This window comes from Geotrypetes seraphini, chromosome 8 (assembly GCF_902459505.1).
Source record: "Geotrypetes seraphini chromosome 8, aGeoSer1.1, whole genome shotgun sequence".
NCBI lineage: Eukaryota > Metazoa > Chordata > Amphibia > Gymnophiona > Dermophiidae > Geotrypetes > Geotrypetes seraphini.
In genome coordinates, this window is record NC_047091.1 from 146001493 (window position 1) to 146021329 (window position 19837).

Genomic DNA, 19837 nt, shown 5'->3' on the forward strand with positions numbered 1-19837 from the left:
ACGCTTACAATCCAGCGTGTGCAGAGCCTGTTCCCCAGGATGAGAATGTGGTTTTGGGAAGAAGACAGGTAACACGATGGACTGGTTGAGGTGAAAGGCTGAAACCACCTTAGGAAGGAATTTTGGATGGGTACGCAGAACCACCTTGTCGTGATGAAAGACAGTGAACGGTGGATCGGCGACCAGTGCATGTAGCTCACTAACCCTCCTGGCAGAGGTGATGGCAATGAGGAAAAGCACCTTCCATGTGAGAAGTTTGAGCGAGGTAGTAGCAAGAGGCTCAAAGGGGGGTTTCATGAGGGCTGACAAAACCACATTGAGGTCCCAGACGACCGGGGGAGGCTGAAGAGGTGGTTTGATATTGAAGAGGCCTCTCATGAACCGGGAAACCAGAGGATGAGCCGTGAGGGGTTTTCCAAGGATAGGCTCGTGAAAAGCAGTGATAGCGCTGAGGTGGACTCTGATCGAGGTAGACTTGAGACCAGCGTTAGACAGAGAGAGCAAATAGTCCAGTACAGTCTCCACGGCCAATGAGGTGGGATTGTGATGATGCAGGAGGCACCAAGAGGAGAACCGGGTCCATTTCTGATGGTAACATTGGAGTGTGGAGGGTTTCCTGGAGGCCTCCAAAATGCGACGGACAGGCTGAGACAGGTTTCCTGGAGAGGTCAGCCCGAGAGAAACCAAGCTGTCAGGTGGAGGGAAGACAGATTGGGATGTAGCAGAGACTGACGTTGCTGCGTAAGCAGAGATGGAAATACAGGAAGAGGAATGGGCTCCCTGGAGCTGAGTTGGAGTAGGAGGGAGAACCAGTGTTGCCTGGGCCACCGAGGGGCGATGAGAATCATGGTGGCTCTGTCCTTGCGGAGTTTGAACAGGGTCCGCAACATCAAAGGAAGTGGAGGGAAGGCATAGAGGAACCGATCCGTCCAGTCGAGTAGGAATGCATCCGGGGCCAGACGATGTGGAGAGAAGAGTCTGGAGCAGAACTGGGGCAGCTGATGGTTGTGAGGAGCTGCAAAGAGGTCCACCTGCGGGGTGCCCCAGCGAGCAAAGATGGAGTGGAGAGTGGGAGGATCCAGGGTCCACTCGTGAGGCTGAAGGATGCGGCTGAGCTGGTCGGCCAGGGAGTTCTGTTCGCCCTGGATATAGACCGCTTTGAGGTAAAGATTGTGGTCTGTGGCCCAGGTCCAAATTCGGAGGGCTTCCTGACAAAGGGGACGAGATCCGGTGCCGCCTTGCTTGTTGATGTAGTACATGGCGACCTGGTTGTCCGTGCACAGGAGAAGAACCTGAGGATAGAGAAGGTGCTGGAAGGCCTTGAGAGCATAAAACATGGCTCTGAGTTCCAGGAAATTGATATGATGTTGACGCTCCTGAGGGGTCCAGAGTCCCTGGGTGCGTAAATCCCCTATGTGGGCTCCCCATGCATAGGGGGAGGCATCTGTGGTGATGATCATGGAATGAGGGGGTGGATGCAAAAGGAGGCCCCTGGAAAGATTTGAGGAGTTCAACCACCATTGAAGAGATCGCTGAAGAGACGATGTCACAGAGATGGGATGAGAAAGAGGATCCCTGGTTTGTGACCATTGGTTGGCGAGGGTCCATTGCGGTATCCTCAGATGGAGTCGCGCCAGAGGAACTACATGGACTGTCGAGGCCATGTGACCCAGAAGAATCATCATCTGGCGAGCAGGGATGGATGGTTGCAGGAACACCTGTCGACAGAGGTGAAGTAGTGTCCGGTGCCGGTCGGCAGGAAGGAACGCTCTCATGAGGTTGGTATCGAGAAGTGCTCCGATGAACTGAAGGCGCTGCGTGGGAAGCAAATGCGACTTGGGATAATTGATCTCGAACCCCAAGAGATGGAGGAAAGAGATGGTGTGGTGAGTTGATTGCAGCACAAGTGGTGAGGTTGTTGCTTTCACCAACCAATCGTCCAAGTAGGGGAACACTTGAAGGTTGTGGGACCTGAGACAGGCTGCTACCACAATCAGGCACTTGGTGAACACCCTGGGTGATGATGCGAGACCAAAGGGTAGCACTTTGTACTGATAGTGGTGATTCAGTATCTGGAATCGGAGGTAGCGACGTGAAGCCTGATGGATTGGGATGTGAGTGTAGGCCTCCTTGAGGTCCAGGGAACATAGCCAGTCGTGTTGAGACAGAAGAGGATAAAGTGTGGCAAGGGAGAGCATCCTGAATTTTTCCTTGACCAAACACTTGTTGAGGTTCCTGAGATCGAGGATAGGACGAAGATCCCCTGTTTTCTTGGGTACCAAGAAGTAGCGGGAGTAAAATCCCTGACCTCTTTGGTCTGGTGGAACTTCTTCGATGGCATTGAGAAGGAGGAGGGATTGGACCTCCCTGAGGAGGAGAGGAGTTTGGGAGGAGTGAGAAGCAGACTCTACGGGAGGATGGTCTGGAGGAAGAGTCTGAAACCTTAGTGAGTATCCGTGACGGATGATGTTTAGAACCCACAGGTCTGATGTGATGGCCTCCCAGCGTCGTAGAAAGATGGTGAGGCGGCCCCCGATAGGTTGAGGCAGAGGCAGCGAGGGATGGAGACTGGCTATGCCCTGGAGAAAGGCGTCAAAAGGGTTGAGGAGGCTTAGTTTGAGGGAGAGGCTTAGCTGTCTGGTGAGATTGCGAGCGAGCCTGAGAGTGTTGTTGTTGTTGGCGAGGCCGACGAGATTGCTGTTGAGGAGGATTCAGTGGCCTAGCAGAAAAGCGACGTTGGTAAGAAGACTGAGGTCTGTATGGTCGTGTCGGCGGAGTCTTCTTTTTAGGCTTAATGAGGGTGTCCCATCTCGTCTCATGAGCCGAAAGTTTTTGTGTGGTGGTATCTAGAGACTCCCCAAAAAGTTCATCACCAAGACAGGGCGCGTTGGCAAGGCGGTCTTGGTGGTTGACATCCAGGTCAGATACTCTCAGCCAGGCAAGGCGTCGCATGGCAATTGCCAGAGCAGAGGCACGGGAGGAGAGCTCGAAGGAGTCATAGATTGAGCGTACCATGAACTTCCTAAGCTGAAGGAGGGTGGAAATTTGTTGCTGAAACAATGGGACCTTGCGTTCAGGGATGTACTTTTGCAGAGCAGAAAGTTGTTGTACCAGATATTTCATATAAAAAGAAAAATGAAAGGAGTAATTGTTGGCTCTGCTAGCCAGCATGGCATTCTGGTATAGGCGCTTTCCAAATTTATCCATCGTTTTACCCTCTCTGCCAGGAGGGGTGGAGGCATAGACACTGGAACCATGAGATTTTTTGAGAGTGGATTCTACCAGGAGGCTCTCATGTGGCAACTGGGGTTTATCAAATCCCGGGATAGGGATGACCCGGTATAAACTGTCCAGTTTCTTAGGGGCACCTGGAACAGTAAGGGGGTTCTCCAAGTTTTTATAAAACGTCTCCCGCAGAATATCATGGACGGGGAGTTTGAGAAATTCCTTGGGGGGTTGGTCGAAGTCCAAGGCTTCTAGAAAGGCCTGGGACTTCTTGGAGTCGGACTCAAGTGGGATGGAAAGAGCCCCAGACATCTCCCGAAGGAATTTTGTAAATGAGGACTGCTCGGGTTTGGAGGTGGATTCAGCCATGGAGGGTTCCTCATCAGTGGAAGAGGCATCCTCCTCGGTACCGAGTGGGGATTGCTCCCATAAGTCAGGGTCCCTGATGGCCGGCTCAGCATGGCGGGTTTTAGAAAGGGACTTGCCAGATCTCATGGATACGGTGCCGGGGGATGAAGACCGGTGCCGATCTCCGTCCCGGGAGGAGTGGTGTCGATCCCGGTCCCGAGACGATCGATGTCGATCTTGGGGTCGGGATGGGTCCTCCGCCGTGCAGGTCTGTAGTGTAGGCTGTGCCGATAAGACCGGCATCGAAGTGTTCATCGGTACCGAGGGGGTGGCCACTGGCGTAGTGGTGCGAGGCTCGGGCCGGACCGGTACCGGAAGGAGTGGTGCCAGCAGGGTTGGAAGCAGTTCCTGAAGCTGGTGTTGGAGTTGTTCCTGTAATTTAGTCTGGAGGATGGCCGAGATACGGTCCTCCAATGGGGGCACCGGTACCGTTTTACTTTTCTTCGGTACCATAGGTGCCGCTCTACGCTCCGGTGATGAGGAGGCCGATGAAGAGGCACTCACCGTTATCGGAGCGGAGCGCTTAAGGGACTTGCGGGACGTCGGAAGGACCGGTGTCACCGCCGTGGCTGGAGGGCGCTCGAGGGAAGTGGAAGGCTTCTTAGCCGGCTTACCTGGCGCCATCGACCCCGCAGAAGGATCAGGTGGTGTCGATGTTGACGGTGCCGATTTCGGCGGTGCCGTCGACGTCGGGGTCGGATCCATAGCAGAACCGGTGCCGAAGAGGAGATTCTGCTGAATTTGTCTATTTTTTAAGTGTGCGTTTTTGAAGAGTCGCGCAGCGGGTGCAGGTGTCAGCCCGATGTTCCGGACCCAAGCACTGTAGGCACCAGTTGTGTGGGTCCGAAAGGGAAATCGGGCGTGCACACCGCTGGCACTTCTTAAAACCCGGCTGAGGGGGCATGAAGGGAAATACGGCCTCAGCGAAATCAAAGCCGGAGGCTTGTATGATGGCAACAGGCCCCGCCGGGGCCTGTTGAAAAATAAAGGAAAAAATAAAGTTTTTTTTTTTTTTTTTTTTGTAGATTAGAAAGAAAACAGAAAACCCGAAGGAAAAAAGCAGAAAAAAATCAGAATAACGCGAGCGGGAAGGCAAAAAAGGAGTGTTCAACAGCCGTTGAATACCACATGCGTCTTCTTCGCTCCGCGGAAACGAAGAAACTGGAGACCACGCACTCCTCCGTCGGGCGGGAAGGCACTCGCGCATGCGCGGTGCGGCCAACTAGAACTTTCTAGTTAAAAAGGTCCGTACCGGGGCTCCGTCGGTGACGTCACCCATACGTTAAGAATATGCTGCCTGCTTGTCCTGGGATAAAAAAACCTTTCAACAGCCGTTGAAAGAGACGCGTCTTCTTAGCTCCGCGGAAACTAAGAAACTGGGGACCGCGCGCCTCTGTCAGGCGGGAATGCACTCGCGCGTGCACGGTGCGGCCTACTAGAACTTTCCAAGTTCTTAGAGTGAAATCACTCTAAAATTGTCCGTACCGGGGCTCCGTTGGTGCCGTCACCCATCAGTCAAGAATATGCTGCCTGCTTATCCTGGGATAATCACACGATTGCACTGACGACAATGTTTAAACCCGGTAAGAGGCCGGGACATAGAAAAAATAAAGTCCATGTCGAACGGAAGGAGCAATTGGGCCTAGGCCCAAGACTCACCGGCCGGACTAGCGAAAGCAGTAAAAATAAAATAATTTTTTTTTTTTTTTAAAAGAAGAAAGAAAGAATAACTAGCACAGCGACCGAACTTTTGTGAAAAAAAGAAACAGCCGCGGTGAAGAGAAGGCAATATCGCTGCAGAGCCGAAGAAAAACGTGTCTTCTTGTCTCCGCGGAAAATAACGAACTGAGGATCCTCTCAGGAGATGCGCCCCCTAGTTCGGGCGGGAAGGCACGCGCGCATGCGCGGTGCAGTCCTCGAAAGATCGAGATCTTCAAGCAAGTTTGCTTTCGAGGCTGTCCGCTGCGGGGCTCCGTCAGTGACATCACCCATGTGTGGGAATATGCTGCCTGCTTGTCCTGGGATAATGAATAATTTGGTCAAAATAAACAAAGCTTTCTGGGATAACAGAAAGAGAAAAGGAAAATCAAAGAATGAAGAAAAATGAACAGGAAGGCAAAAACAAGTCGAACACAACACACTTAGAGACTCCAAGAACAAACTTCTTAACTCCGCATAAGACTAAGAACTGATGTACCACGAGCAATCAGACAGGAAGGCACTGGCGCATGCGTGGTACGGGTAGCCTCATAGCTTAAAATTTTTTTGAAGTAACAGTACACTAACACTGTCCTTACCAGGCTCCATGAATGATATCTCCCACAAGTGACAATATTTATTTTTTTATTTATTTCTAAAATTTCTAGACCACCTGACTAAGCGATTAACAATCAAAACATTCATAATAGTTCAAAGACAGTACAATTACAAAATACTTTCAATTACAGTGCAATCACATAATAGCTTAATCCACTAAAAATAACATCAAAAGCTGGAGGAAATTATATGTTGTCGATCTTCACTAAGTATATATAGTGCAATGATCACAGTTCAAGTTTCTTAGTAAATATACCTACTAACAAAGTTTCAGAGAAAAGCCTCCACATACAGTTGTCTTCAACATTTTTCTAAACTGTAAATGGTCAGAACAGGTCCTCAGGACGCCAGGGAGTGAGTTCCATAATTTTACTCCCACCACAAACATCATTGCCGTTCTAGATTTAGCATATCTAACAGTTTTCTCCGTCATAGAGGTCAATCTCTTAGTACCCTCAGACCTCAGATTCCTCCTCGGCTGGTACACCTCCCACAGAGCTTGAAAATTCAATGGAAACCCTTTGTGCCACTGGAAGCCAGTGCAACTGCTTTAGTACCAGGGTAACATGTTCTCTGCGTGAAATACCGAGAATCAACCTCGCAGCTGAGTTCATCAACTGCTGTAATGCCTTACATTTAATGCTGCCTGCTTGTCCTGGGATAAATACATTTCTCCCCAAATTAAGAGGAGGGGAGTGAAACAGTGAGTGAACAACATCAGTTGTCCATGGCAGAATTTTTCTTTAATAGTATATCTCTTAGGAAAGAAAAACATGTATTTTGGCTGAGCAAATAAAGCTTACAACTTCGGGTATCACAATTAAATAGGCACATTTGACTGAATAAGTCTATAATCTAGTCCTGAACATGGTTTAAATTGCTCAAGATTTTATTATAAAAAAACAGTTGTCCATTTTAAACAACTTCAGATTCTTAAATTTTACAAACCTGTGAGCTGCAACTGTAACGGGGTCATTTGGATTATAATAATTGCGTCCAATCTGCTGCAAGTTCATCATCTTCAAAAGTCTAAAAAAATGAAAACACAAACACAGTTTTTAATTTATCGAACATTCAACTTGACTAAAAATATAGCACCTTACATTCCTAAAGTGCAGTAGAATTTTACAGATACTACATGTAAATTGCCAAAATTAGCATAATGGGTTTGTCAATCCCTTCCCACAAGATATGTGTAGAAAGCCTCATTAGCATTTTTTCACTCTACCTCCCATCTCACTGGGCTGTCCTGTTATTACTCAGTTTGTATCAAAGCACATGGTCAGCCCTAGAGAGGAAACTGAAAAGGGAGGGGTATGGAGATATGCCCTCGCCAGGTCGTTTGCGAGGCCCCACCTGGAGTACTGGGTTCAGTTGGGAGGCTGTATCTGGCTAAGAATATAAAAAGACTGTGGTCTAGAGAAAAGTGATGAAAACGGTATGGGGCTTCCACCAAAAGACGTACAAGAAGAGATTGGAACAGGTTTGTTCTGCTCATAACACATAATAATGAAAACATGAACCACTGAACATATAAACATTTAAACATATAACAAGGTAGAGCGAACTAGCCACCCACACTAACAGTTTTTAGGGTTCAGAAGCATACCTCCTGAATGCAATGAAGTAGCACTTTGTTCTGCTATGCTTGTCATTATTTGATAAATGAAAGAAACAAGAAAACTAGGCTTCCAGGCTCAGCTGAGGCAGTAAGCAGGCTAATGAACATCTGACAGGGTGGTGATTCAGGAATGAGGTGCCTATTTACTAGAAAAAAAGATTAGCAAGATAAGTAACTGTTAACTGTTTTCCAGCCTGACTTTTTAGCAAGCTCATGTTCTAAAGTCTGACCTTACAATAAGCTTCAGGTTTAAAATCTGGGCACTACTCTAGTGAAAGCAGCATGGGACTTTAAATCTTGTGTTGTTTCTTGCATGGTCTGAGTCTGTATGTGGCCATTTGAGGGAGGATGGGCTGGAGAGGGTTTCAATGGCTGGGAGGGTGTAGATGGGCTGGAGTAGGTTTTGACTGAGATTTTGGCAGTTGGAACCCAAGCACAGTACCGGGTAGAGCTTTGGATTCTTGTCCAGAAATATCTAAGAAGAAAAAATTTAAATTGAATCAGGTTGGGCAGACTGGATGGACCATTTGGGTCTTAATCTGCCTTCATCTACTATGTTACTATGTTCTGCTCTGCTAAAGTGAGATTTTGCTATTTCTGTGTTCGCTCAGTGGAAAGTGGTGCTCTGAGTTTAGATCCTGTATCCTTGTCTGCTTAACTCTGTAGTAAAGTGAGCTTAAGGATTTGGCTTGCTATTGGACCATTTGAATAAGGGTTTGGCTTAATATTGAACCATATAGTTGTTTTGAACCAGTGACTAGCTAAGAGGGGTCATTTTCTGGGACAAAGCCTTGATGGGAACACATGCTAATAGTACAGCAATTCTCAGAGCTAACTTCTGTTCTGTATTCAAGGAAGAATATCCTAGAGAAGGACCATGACTGGCTGACAAAATTACACGAGAATGTCGTGGATACTGAGCAGTTCACGAAAGAACGCATTTATGAACTGGAAAAATTGAAGGTGAACGAAACCACGGGACCAGACGGATATTGAGAGGTCTCAGAGGTTCTGGCAGCTCCACTTAAAAGATTTGTTCAATAAATTCCTGGAGACAGGAGTGGTCCATGGAACTAGAGAAGAGCAGATGAGGTTCCTCTTCACAAAAGTGGTCACAGAAATGAAGTGGGAAACTACAGACCAATAAGCCTCACTTTGGTTATTGGAAAAATAATAGAAGTGTTGCATGAAGGAGAGGATAGTGAAACTCCTAGAATCAAATGGGTTACAAGACCTGAGACAACATGGCTTTCTAAAGGTAAATCGTGCCAAACAAATCTGATTGAATTCTTTGGCAGGGTAACCAGATCAAGGAAGTGTGCGAGATATAAATTTACTTAGATTTCAGCAAAGCAACACAATTCCTCATAGGTTGCTCATAAACAGACTTGACCAGCTGAAGTTAGGACCCAAAATGATGAACTGGATTAGAAACTGGCTAATAGACATATGCCAGAGGGTGGTAGTTAATGGAATTCGCTCAGAGGAAGGAAAAGTGAGTAGTAAAGTGCCACGAGGATCAGTGTTGGGGCCAATTCTGTTCAATATATTTGTGAGCGACATTGCTGAAGGTTTAGAAGGTAAGGTTTGTCTTTTTTTCAGATGATATCAAGATTTGTAAGAGTGAACACCCCAGAGGGAGTGGAAAACAAGAAAAAGATCTGCAAAAATTATTAGAATGGTAATGGTGTAATGTTTGGCAACTAAAATTTAATGCAAAGTGCAGAGTAATGCACTTGGGAGTAGAAATCCAAGGGAACAGTATGTGCTGAGACGTAAGAGGCTGATATGCACAGATGGGCAGAAGGACCTTGGGATGACAGTGTCTGAGGATCTGAAGGCAACAAAACAATGTGACAAGGCAGTGGCTGTAGCCAGAAGGATGTTGGGCTGTATAGAAAGAGGCATAACCAGCAGAAGAAAGGAAGTGGTTGATGCCCCTGTACAGGTCATTGGCGAGGCCCCACCTGGAGTTCTGGGTTCAGTTGGGAGGCTGTATCTGGCTAAGGATGTAAAAAGACAATGCGGTCCAGAGAAAAGTGATGAAAATGGTATGGAGCTTGCACCAAAAGATGTACAAGAAGAGATTGGAAAACCTGAATATGTATACTCTAGAGGAGGGACAGGGGACAGGGGAGAGAGGAGAGGAGGGAAAGGGGAGATATGATGCAGACGTTTAAATACTTGAAAGGTATTAATATAGAAACAAATCTTTTCCAGAGAAAGGAAAATGGTATAACTAGAGGATATGAATTGAGGTTGTGGTGTGGCAAACTTAGGAGCAATGTTAGAAAATTTTTTTTACACAGAGGGTGGTAAAATGCTTGGAATGCCCTTCCGAGGGAGGTAGTGGAGATGAAAACGGTAATGGAATTTAAAAAAGCGTGAGATGAACACAGAGGATCTCTAATTAGAAAATGAGTGGTATAAAACAAACTAAGGCTGGTACTGGGCAATCCCATATAAGGTGATTTGGTTTAGGTTGAGCTGAGGAGGGCTTTGATAGAAGCTTGTGACAGGTTGGTTAGGATAGGCTGGAGTGTGCTTCAATAGCAACACCAGGAGTGGGAACCTAAAGCCAATACCAGATGGACCTCTATGGTCTATTGACTAGAAATATTAAAGAAAAGAATTTAACCATGAATATAACGTATAATGAGTGTAACTATTGGGCAGACAAGATGCTATCACTTACTAAGTTACTATATACAGACCTTAATCTTTCCTTCTAGTACTATAAAGCAATGTTACTTACCGTAACAGTTGTTATCCAGGGACAGCAGGCAGCTATTCTTACTAGTGGGTGACGTCATCCGATGGAGCCCCGATGCGGACGTCTCACAAGCATACTTGCTTGTAGAAACTTTAGAAGTTTCGAGTCGCCCACATCGCGCATGCGCGAGTGCCTTCCCGCCCGATGCACCGGGCGTGTCTCCTCAGTTCAGATAGCTAGCAGAGAAGCCAACCCAGGGGAAGTGGGTGGGACGTGAGAATAGCTGCCTGCTGTCCCTGGATAACAACTTTTACGGTAAGTAACATTGCTTTATCCCAGGACAAGCAGGCAGGTATTCTCACTAGTGGGTGACCTCCAAGCTAACCACAATGGGATGGTGGGAGAGTTGGCAACTTAGGAGAATAAATTCTGTAACACTGTTTGGCCAAACTGTCCATCCTGTCTGGAGAAAGTATCCAGACAATAATGAGAAGTGAAGGTATGAACCGAGGACCAAGTAGCAACCTTACAAATCTCCTCAATCAGTGTCGATCTGAGAAGGCTACAGAGGCTGCCATTGCTCTGACCTTATGGGTTGTGGCTTTACTGTGAAGGGGTAATCCAGCCTGGGCATAGCAGAAAGAGATACAAGCCGCCATCCAGTTAGAGATGGTACGCTTAGAGATAGGGCGTCCCAACTTGTTCGGATCAAAGGAGATGAAAAGTTGAGGAGCAGTTCTGTGTGGCTTGGTGCGTTCCAGATAGAACGCCAAAGCACGTTTACAGTCCAGAGTATGAAGAGCTGATTCTCCAGGGTGAAAATGAGGCTTTGGAAAAAACACTGGAAGAACAATGGATTGATTCAGATGAAATTCTGAGACCACTTTGGGGAGGAATTTGGGAAGGACCACCTTGTCATGATGAAACACTGTAAAAGGGAGATCCGCAACCAATGCTTGAAGCTCACTAACACTACAAGCAGAAGTGAGGCCAATGAGAAACACCACCTTCCAAGTAAGATACTTCAGAGGAGCCTTGTTAAGAGGTTCAAATGGAGGCTTCATAAGCTGAGAAAGAACAACATTGAGGTCCCAAACCACTGGAGGTGGTTTGAGGGGAGGGTTGACATGGAAAAGTCCTTTCATGAATCTGGAAATCATAGGATGAGCAGAAAATGGTTTCCCTTGAAGAGGCTGATGGAAAGCAGCAATTGCACTCAAATGGACTAGGATCGATGTAGACTTGAGGCCAGAATGAGATAAGTGCAAAAGATAGTCCAAAACAGAGGATAAGGAGGCATGTTGAGGTTCCTTATGATGAGAAAAACACCCAAGTAGAAAATCTAGTCCATTTTTGGGAATAGCATTGCCTGGTAGCAGGCTTCCGGGAAGCTTCTAAAACATCCCGCACAGCTTGTGAAAACTGAAGGGGGGTTACTTTGAGAGGAACCAAGCTGTCAGGTATAGCGACTGCAGGTTGGGATGAAGCAGAGATCCCTGATGCTGCGTAAGCAGAGATGGAAACACTGGTAGAAGGAAGGGCTCCCTGCTGCTGAGTTGTAGAAGAAGGGAGTACCAAGGCTGCCTGGACCACCGAGGAGCAATCAGAATCATGGTGGCCCGGTCGGACTTGAGCTTGACCAGAGTCTTTTGAATAAGAGGAAACGGAGGAAACACATATAGAAAGAGATTCCTCCAGTCCAAAAGAATAGCATCTGCCTCGAAGAGGTGAGGAGTGTAGATCCTGGAGCAGAACTGAGGCAGTTTGAAGTTCTAGGGGGCTGCAAAGAGGTCTATCTGAGGCGTTCCCCACAGAGAGAAGATATGATGAAGGGGCGTGGAATGTAGAGTCCATTCGTGAGGCTGTAGAAGACGACTCAAGTTGTCCGCCAAGACATTGTCCACCCTCTGAATGTAGACAGCTTTGAGGAAGGTGTTGTGGCGAATTACCCAATCCCAAACTTTCAGAGCTTCCTGGCAGATCCCGTGCCTCCCTGTTTGTTGACATAATACATGGCGACCTGGTTGTCCATGCGAATGAGAACCACCATGTCGTGAAGGAGATGCTGAAAAGCATTGAGAGCATTGAAAATCGCTCTGAGTTCCAGTAGATTGATGTGACACAGGCGGTCTGCACTGGTCCAATAGCCTTGAGTGCGCAGACCATCCAGATGAGCCCCCCAAGCATAAGTCAAGGAGTCTGTTGTGAGAACCTTCTAATGGGGAGGCGTGTGAAACAGCAAACCTCTGGAGAGATTGGAAGAGAGCATCCACCAGCGAAGAGACTGTCAGAGTAGGAGTGACCTGGATGTGGCGAGTCAGAGGGTCGGATACCTGCGTCCATTGAAATGCCAGGGTCCACTGAGGAATTCTGAGATGAAGTCTGGCAAAAGGAGTCATGTGCACTGTAGAGGCCATGTGGCCCAGAAGAACCATCATGTGTCTCGCCGAGATGGACAGGCAAGAGGACACTGAATGACAAAGACGAAGAAGAGCATCCAGGCGTTGCGGAGGAAGGAATGCCCTGAGTCGAAGGGTATCCAGAACAGCTCCTATGAAGGGAAGAGTCTGGGAAGGTTGCAGATGGGATTTTGGAAAGTTGATCTCAAACCCCAGATTCTGCAGAAACCAAATCGTCCTTTGGGTTGCCTGGACAACTCCCTGAGATGTGGAATCCTTGATGAGCCAGTCGTCGAGGTAGGGAAACACCTGGAGACCGTGGTTCCTGAGTGCTGCGGCCACTACAACCAGGCACTTGGACTCTGGGAGACGAAGCCAGGCCGAAAGGAAGCACTCTGTATTTAAGATGAAGATGTCCCACCCGAAATCTGAGGTATTGTCGAGAGGCCGGATAGATGGGAATATGAGTGTAGACCTCCTTGAGATCCAGAGAGCATAACCAGTCGTTCTGCTCGAAGAGGGGATATAGAGAAGCCAGAGTTAACATGCAAAACTTCTCTTTGACCAGAAACTTGTTGAGCACCCTGAGGTCCAAAATAGGTCACAGATCGCCCATCTTCTTCGGAACAAGGAACTACAGGGAGTAAAAACCCTTGTTCTGTTGGTCCAAAGGGACCGGCTCGACAGCCCAGAGCCAGAGCAAAGCCTGAGCTTCCTGAAGAAGAAGGGTGGTCTGGATTAAGTTGGAAGGATACTCTCTTGGAGGATGTTCCGGAGGAACTTGGTGGAACTGAAGAAAGTATCCCTCCCTTACGATGGAAAGGACCCAGAGGTAGGTGGTAATAGTCGTCCATCGATGGTAAAAATGATGGAGACGACCTCCGATGGGAAAAACAGGGAAGGGCAGAACGATGGCAGTTATGCTCTCTACGAGACAGTCAAAAAGGCTGAGGAGCCTTGGGGACAGCAGAAGTTTGAGGTTTTTGCTGCTGCTTCTGCGTGTGCTGTCTCTTAACAGGCTGACGGATGGTAGGTGCCTGTTTCGGTGGGTAACGCCGCTGGTAGATCAAAGGCGGGCGTGATGGACGAGAAGGAGCAGGCTTGGGCTTCGGACGGAGAATTGACTGGAAAGACTTCTCGTGGTCCGACAGCTTCTTGGTCGCCACCTCGATGATAGTGTATCAACCAGTGATAGGCCAGGACATAGGCCGAAAAAGCTCCGCCGCTAGATCGAAGCTGTGGGGCCGCGGCCACATGGCCTGCCGGTCGAACGGAAGGAAAAAAAATTTATTTTTTTTTTTTGAAAAATAAGAAAACATGACATAAACCAACGATGATGAGTAAAAAGGACCCAAAACCGTGGACTTAGAAGGCACAAGTGAAGTTACTTCGCGCAGAGAGTCGAAGACTGACTTCTCGGCTCCGCAGAAAAGTAAGAACTGAGGAGACACACCCGGTGCATCGGGCGGGAAGGCACTCACGCATGCGTGGTGTGGGCGACTCGAAACTTCTAAAGTTTCTACAAGCAAGTATGCTTGTGAGACGTCCGCATCGGGGCTCCGTCAGATGACGTCACCCACTAGTGAGAATACCTGCCTGCTTGTCCTGGGATAAGCATCTCATTTCTGAACTCTTGAGAAATATCAAAGCAGTACCCAGAATTTAGGGTGGGACAGATGAGCCTGCTGAAAGAACGGAGGATCTGAAGGTTGTGTACAATTTGGTCGCCACATCTACTCTGAAAAGTTAAGTGAAAGTACATAGAGGACTATGTGGCCACTCTGCAAATCTCTTCAGGAGAGAATGCTGTAGCCTCCAAGCAGGAGGATGCTACTCCCCTAGTGGAATGTGCATTCAGGGATCTGGATGGTTACTTTGTGCTCCCAAAATAGGTTGATGAAATGGCCACTTTAGAAGCTGGTCAACCCTTACAGGCTGCACCTGCCAGCACAAAAAGATGATCAGACAGTTCAAACTCATTTGTCACTTTCAGATCACAAAGACGCATTCTGCAAACATCCAGCAATTTCAGGACTTTGCCCGCCCTCCCCTCCCCCCAGGGTCCCGAGGTAATGAAGGCAGGCAACCATACTTCCAGGTTGACATAAAATCTGGAAACCACTTTCTCTGCATATGAGAGCCTGCAGTTCCGACACCCACCAAACTGATGTGATCGCTACTAAAAACACCATCTTAACCATGAGGTCTAATAATTATGTCTGTTCCAGCAGCTCATATGGACCTTTAGAGAATGCCCACATGACAAGATTAAGACTCCACAATGGAAAAGGGTGTCGTATTGGAGGATGCAGGAGCAAAGCCTCCTTCAGTAGCCTGGCCACATCTCAGTGTAAAGCCAAGAACTTTTGTGCACCTGAAGTCTGAAACACGAAAATCTTGCTACTTAAATATTGAATCGTATTTAGATTTCCAAAAACCCTTTGACAAGGTACCCCATGAATGCCTACTTCGGAAACTGAAGAACCATGGGGTGGAAGGAGACGTACACAGATGGATCAGAAATTGGTTGGTGGGGAGGAAGCAGAGGGTAGGAGTGAAAGGCCACTACTCAGACTGGAGGAGAGTCATGAGTGGTGTTCCGCAGGGGTCGGTGCTCAGACCGCTATTCAATATATTTATAAATGAACTAGAAACAGGGACGAAGTGCGAAATAATAAAATTTGCAGATGACACCAAACTATAAAGTGCTGCTCGGACTAAAGAGGACTGCGAAGAATTACAAAGGGACTAGAACAAGCTAGGGGAGTGGGCGACGAGATGGCAGATGAAGTTCAATGTAGAGAAATGTAAAGTATTGCATGTGGGAAGCAGAAACCCGAGGTACAGCTATACGATGGGAGGGATGTTATTGACTGAGAGTACCCAAGAAAGGGACTTGGGGGTAATAGTGGACAAGACAATGAAGCCTTCGGCACAGTGTACAGCGGCCACTAAGAGAGCGAATAGAATGCCAGAACGAAAGAAGTTATCCTGCCGCTGTATCGGGCGATAGTGCGTCTGCATCTGGAGTACTGCATCCAATATTGGTCGTTGTACCTTAAGAAGGATATGGTGATACTCGAAAGGGTTCAGAGGAGAGCGACACGTTTGATAAAAGGTATGGAAAACCTTTCATACACTGAGAGACTGGAGAAACTGGGGCTCTTTTCCCTAGAGAAGAGAAGAATTAGAGGGGATATGATAGAGACTTACAAGATCATGAAGGGCAAAGAGAAAGTGAAGAGGGACAGATTCTTCAAACTTTCAAAAACTACAAGAACGAGAGGGCATTCGGAAAAGCTGAAAGGGGACAGATTCAAAACCAATGCTAGGAAGATTTTCTTCACACCTGGAATGCGCTTCCAGAGGGCGTGATAGGACAGAGTACATATTAGTGTTCAAGAAGGGATTGGACAATTTTCTGAAGGAAAAGGGGATAGAGGGGTATAGATAGAGGACTACTACACAGGTCCTGTTCTTATGAGCCCACTGCCAGACCTTTCTCTCCTGTAGGAATGCACCAGACCTGGAAACACTTCTATGCTTTCGCATAGGTGGTTAACATTGATTGCTTCTTGGATCGCAAGAGGGTGGCAATCACCCAGTCCAGATAGCCTTTACATGTTAAGGCTGTGCGCTCAAGAATCATGCCATAAGACCAAAGCACTCTGGATCCTGCAGTGACTGAGTCCTATGTGAGCAACTGCAGATGGCATGGGAGTCTGAGCTCTGGTCCCTCAGTTGATGGACAAGATCTGCAAACCTCAGACACCTCAGCCTAGAACTACCAGCCCTGAGTGCGTCTAGAACTACCAGCCCTGAGTGTTACAGCATTCTTCATAAGACTCTGCCTATCATGGGCCATGGAGGAAAGACAGAGGAGCCCTGCCTTTGGCCATGGTTGCACCAGTCCACTGAAACATTTGACCTTCTAGGCGTAGAGGAGCACTCTTAGTACCACCCTGCCAATTGACATAAACTATCACAATTGTATTGTCTATGAAAGCTTACACAGCCTTGCTCTGCAGTGTGTTTCCATACGCCTGCAGCGCCAGGTGGCTAGATCTCCGCTCCAACTGGTTGATCGATCATTTCTGAAAGGGAAACCAGCATCCCTGACCTGGATGCCCTTCGCAATGTGCTCCCCAACTGTAGTGACTGGAATCTGTAGTAAGAATCGCCCATGAGAAGACATAGAGAAGAACACCTCAAGCCAGGAACTGAGGCTTCAGCCACCAAATCAGACTGCGTCTCATCCCATACGTCGCTTCCTTCTCAAAACTCCCTGATTTGCAGCTTGAGTGCTATGAGCAGAACAAACTTATTTTGCAGGAAGTATCCCTGTACCCCTCCCTTTTCTGTTTCCTCTCTACAGCTGACCATCTGCTTTGATACAAACTGAGGAATAACAGGATAGCCCAGAGAGATGTGAGGTGGAGTAAGAAAAAAAAAAAAAAAAAAAAGCTAATGAGGCTCTCTACACAAATCACACAGGGAGGGATTGACTACTCAAGAGTTCAGGAATGGGGTGCCTATTGCACTAGAAATGGCATTCATAGCATTTTCGTATAAAATTAACACATAGATTATTTATATGTATCTATGTAAATAATCTATGTGTATTTATCTCTCTCTTCCCTCCTACCATTCCAGTGGTCTGACATCTCTCTCTTCCTTCCTTCCATCACCCTTCTCCATAATCTGACATCTCTCCTTTGAGTTATCTCTCCTCCCTTCCAGTGTAACATTTCTCCCTCCCTCCTCTCTACCACTATCATGTCCAACAATTCTCCCTCTTCCCCGTGTATACCATCTCTCTTTCCCTCCCACTCCACACACCCATGTCCAATAAATTTTTCCCCCCCTCACCCACCAGCAGCATCTCTTTTTCCCTCTCTTCCTAACCCCCAGCCCGTGCAATCTCTGTCCTTCCCAACCCCCTCCCAGCCCGTGCAGCATCTGTCCTTCTTGCTTTCTCAACCCAACACCCCTACCACCACCGCAGGCAGTGCAGCATGTCCTTCCCTCATGCCCAACACCAGCCCTCCCCTCTCAGCTGAATTTTACGTTACGACCTATCTCTAGTTCCCGACATACCACCTCCCCACCACTGAAATTTAAAATCGGCTAGCCAATGGCGCAACAAAGCCAGCCTCTCACTGTCGGCCTGCTCCGGAAGTGTTCTTTCTGCAGCACTTCCTCTTCCCATGTAGGCAGGACGCTGCAGAAATAACACTTCTGGGGTAGGCTAACGGTAGGAAGCTGGCTTCATTGCGCCGTTCAATAACTGAAGTTCAATAACTATAGAGAAAGGGATTTTGGAAGAGAAGGACCCCTGTCTAGCCTCAAATTTGAGTTCCCTTCCCTCCCCCTCCTGATTTTCCCCAAAGACTATAATAGCTATATTCACTGTGCCATGTGTTACCTGCCTCCGCTCAGAAATGCAGTTGAAACAAATGTATAACTCCGACTCACAGGTTTGCTCTACGAGCTTGGTCTTAGGGTTACCAGTCGGACTGAATCTGAACCCCCGGATACTCTCTCAACACGATGGGAGGGACCACCACACAGCCAGCCCACTATTAATCCCAGCCAAGCCAGTAAAGAGCCAAACAGCCTGCAATGAAGTTTCTGATAAATCATGGATGCAAGCAGCTACTCAAGGGACAGTCCCTGAGCTCCAAAAATATTACAGCAGGTTTGCTAGACAGGTGTCCCTGAGGGCTGATCTTGCTAGCAGCAGACTTCCGCTGTGCGAGCCTGCTTCTTCTTCCAGGCAGAGGTCCTAAAAAGAGGAAACCTCTGGGCACCAAGCCTCCAACTTAAAATGAAAGGAAAAAAACCAAAAATAATAAAGCCACAGAGCATATCAGAAACACATTTGAACAACTTGCTTGCAGAAGAAAAACTGAGGGGGCTAGAGCAAGTCTACTGGGAAGGAGGCAGAGTTGAAAGATGAGTGATATCATTCTCCAAGCAACTTGTGGATTCAGATGAAACCCTAGCATTCAGGACTAGATACATTGCACTAGAACATAATTTAATTTACCTTACAAGCAATGCATACAATAAAGTAAACAGACCTTCTAAAGATAATGTTGTAAAACTGTAGACATGTAGGTGATGTAGGTGGTAGTTCATTAGTCAAAGTTATTGTAATTTTCACATTTTCGCCATGCCGTGTTTGACTATAAACTTCAGTAACCTAAAAAAGAAGACAAAAAGAAAAATGCTAAGAGACCCAGTATCTGAACAAACAAAAGAACTCCATAAGAAGTGTTGTAAATACAAATCTACCCAATACTATCTCATAATTTTCCACTCACATTATGAGGACCCTGAAAAGACCTCCAATCTTTACACAGTAGGCACACAGAAAACATGGCAAGTCACTTCAATGAAGGATCCAGTTTTCTAAAGACTTATGTCTACAGCAAGGGAACACAAGGAAAGCTGGGTATATCAAATGGAGCTGGTTGATCAGCTCCTAAGACTTGAGCTTCTATTAATTCATTATAGGTGATAAGAAGCACAGAGGAAGATTTAACTTTGTGTGTTGGGGGGAATAATTAAAGCATCATTTATCGAGAAATCCCCTTTTGAAATTCTGATTTAGAAAATGAAACCCAAGTTCTTACCCTTAAGCCTTGAAAGTTTTTCTTATAAAGTTGGTTCCAAAAGCAAAGGCATAGAACTAAAAAGACATTGGTTTTATTCAGAATTGCCTCCTATGTAAGATAATTCAGTTAAAACTAAAAATCCTAGACGATACCAGTATCACTCAAAAAAAAAAAAAAAAAAAAAGATTGTGACAAGTTTTGTTTTGTTTTTTAACACACACACACACCCCGGCTGTGCTTTACCCCTAGAAATTATATAGAATGGAAGAAACTATGCTGGCATAATTTGAGGACAGACCAGAAATGTGTTACAAATGTAGTCAGAAAGTACATTAATGCAGTACATTAAGTACAGTGAAATTAGATCTTACTTGCTATTATTATTTTCTTTAGTCCCTTCAAACATGTGGGTTTACACCAGTGGTCTCAAACTCATAGCCCAGGGACCACAAGCAGCCCGCCAGGTACTATTTTGAGGCCCTCGGTATATTTATCATAATCACAAAAGTAAAATAAAACAGTTTCTTGATCATGT

At 46.8% G+C, this 19837-nt stretch overlaps 1 protein-coding gene across 7 annotated transcripts in view; it reads right to left on the reverse strand.

The window, feature by feature from the left end:
• PIWIL1 (piwi like RNA-mediated gene silencing 1) overlaps positions 1–19837 on the reverse strand; it is a 420330-nt gene that overhangs the window by 290379 nt on the left and 110114 nt on the right. For all 7 annotated transcript variants that reach the window (XM_033957205.1, XM_033957206.1, XM_033957208.1 and 4 more), the window contains exons 6-7: positions 18766–18887; positions 6898–6978 (exon numbers count right to left, since the gene is read on the reverse strand). In XM_033957205.1, coding sequence (XP_033813096.1) covers positions 6898–6978; positions 18766–18887 — 203 coding nt within the window. The remainder of the gene's footprint in view (positions 1–6897; positions 6979–18765; positions 18888–19837) is intronic.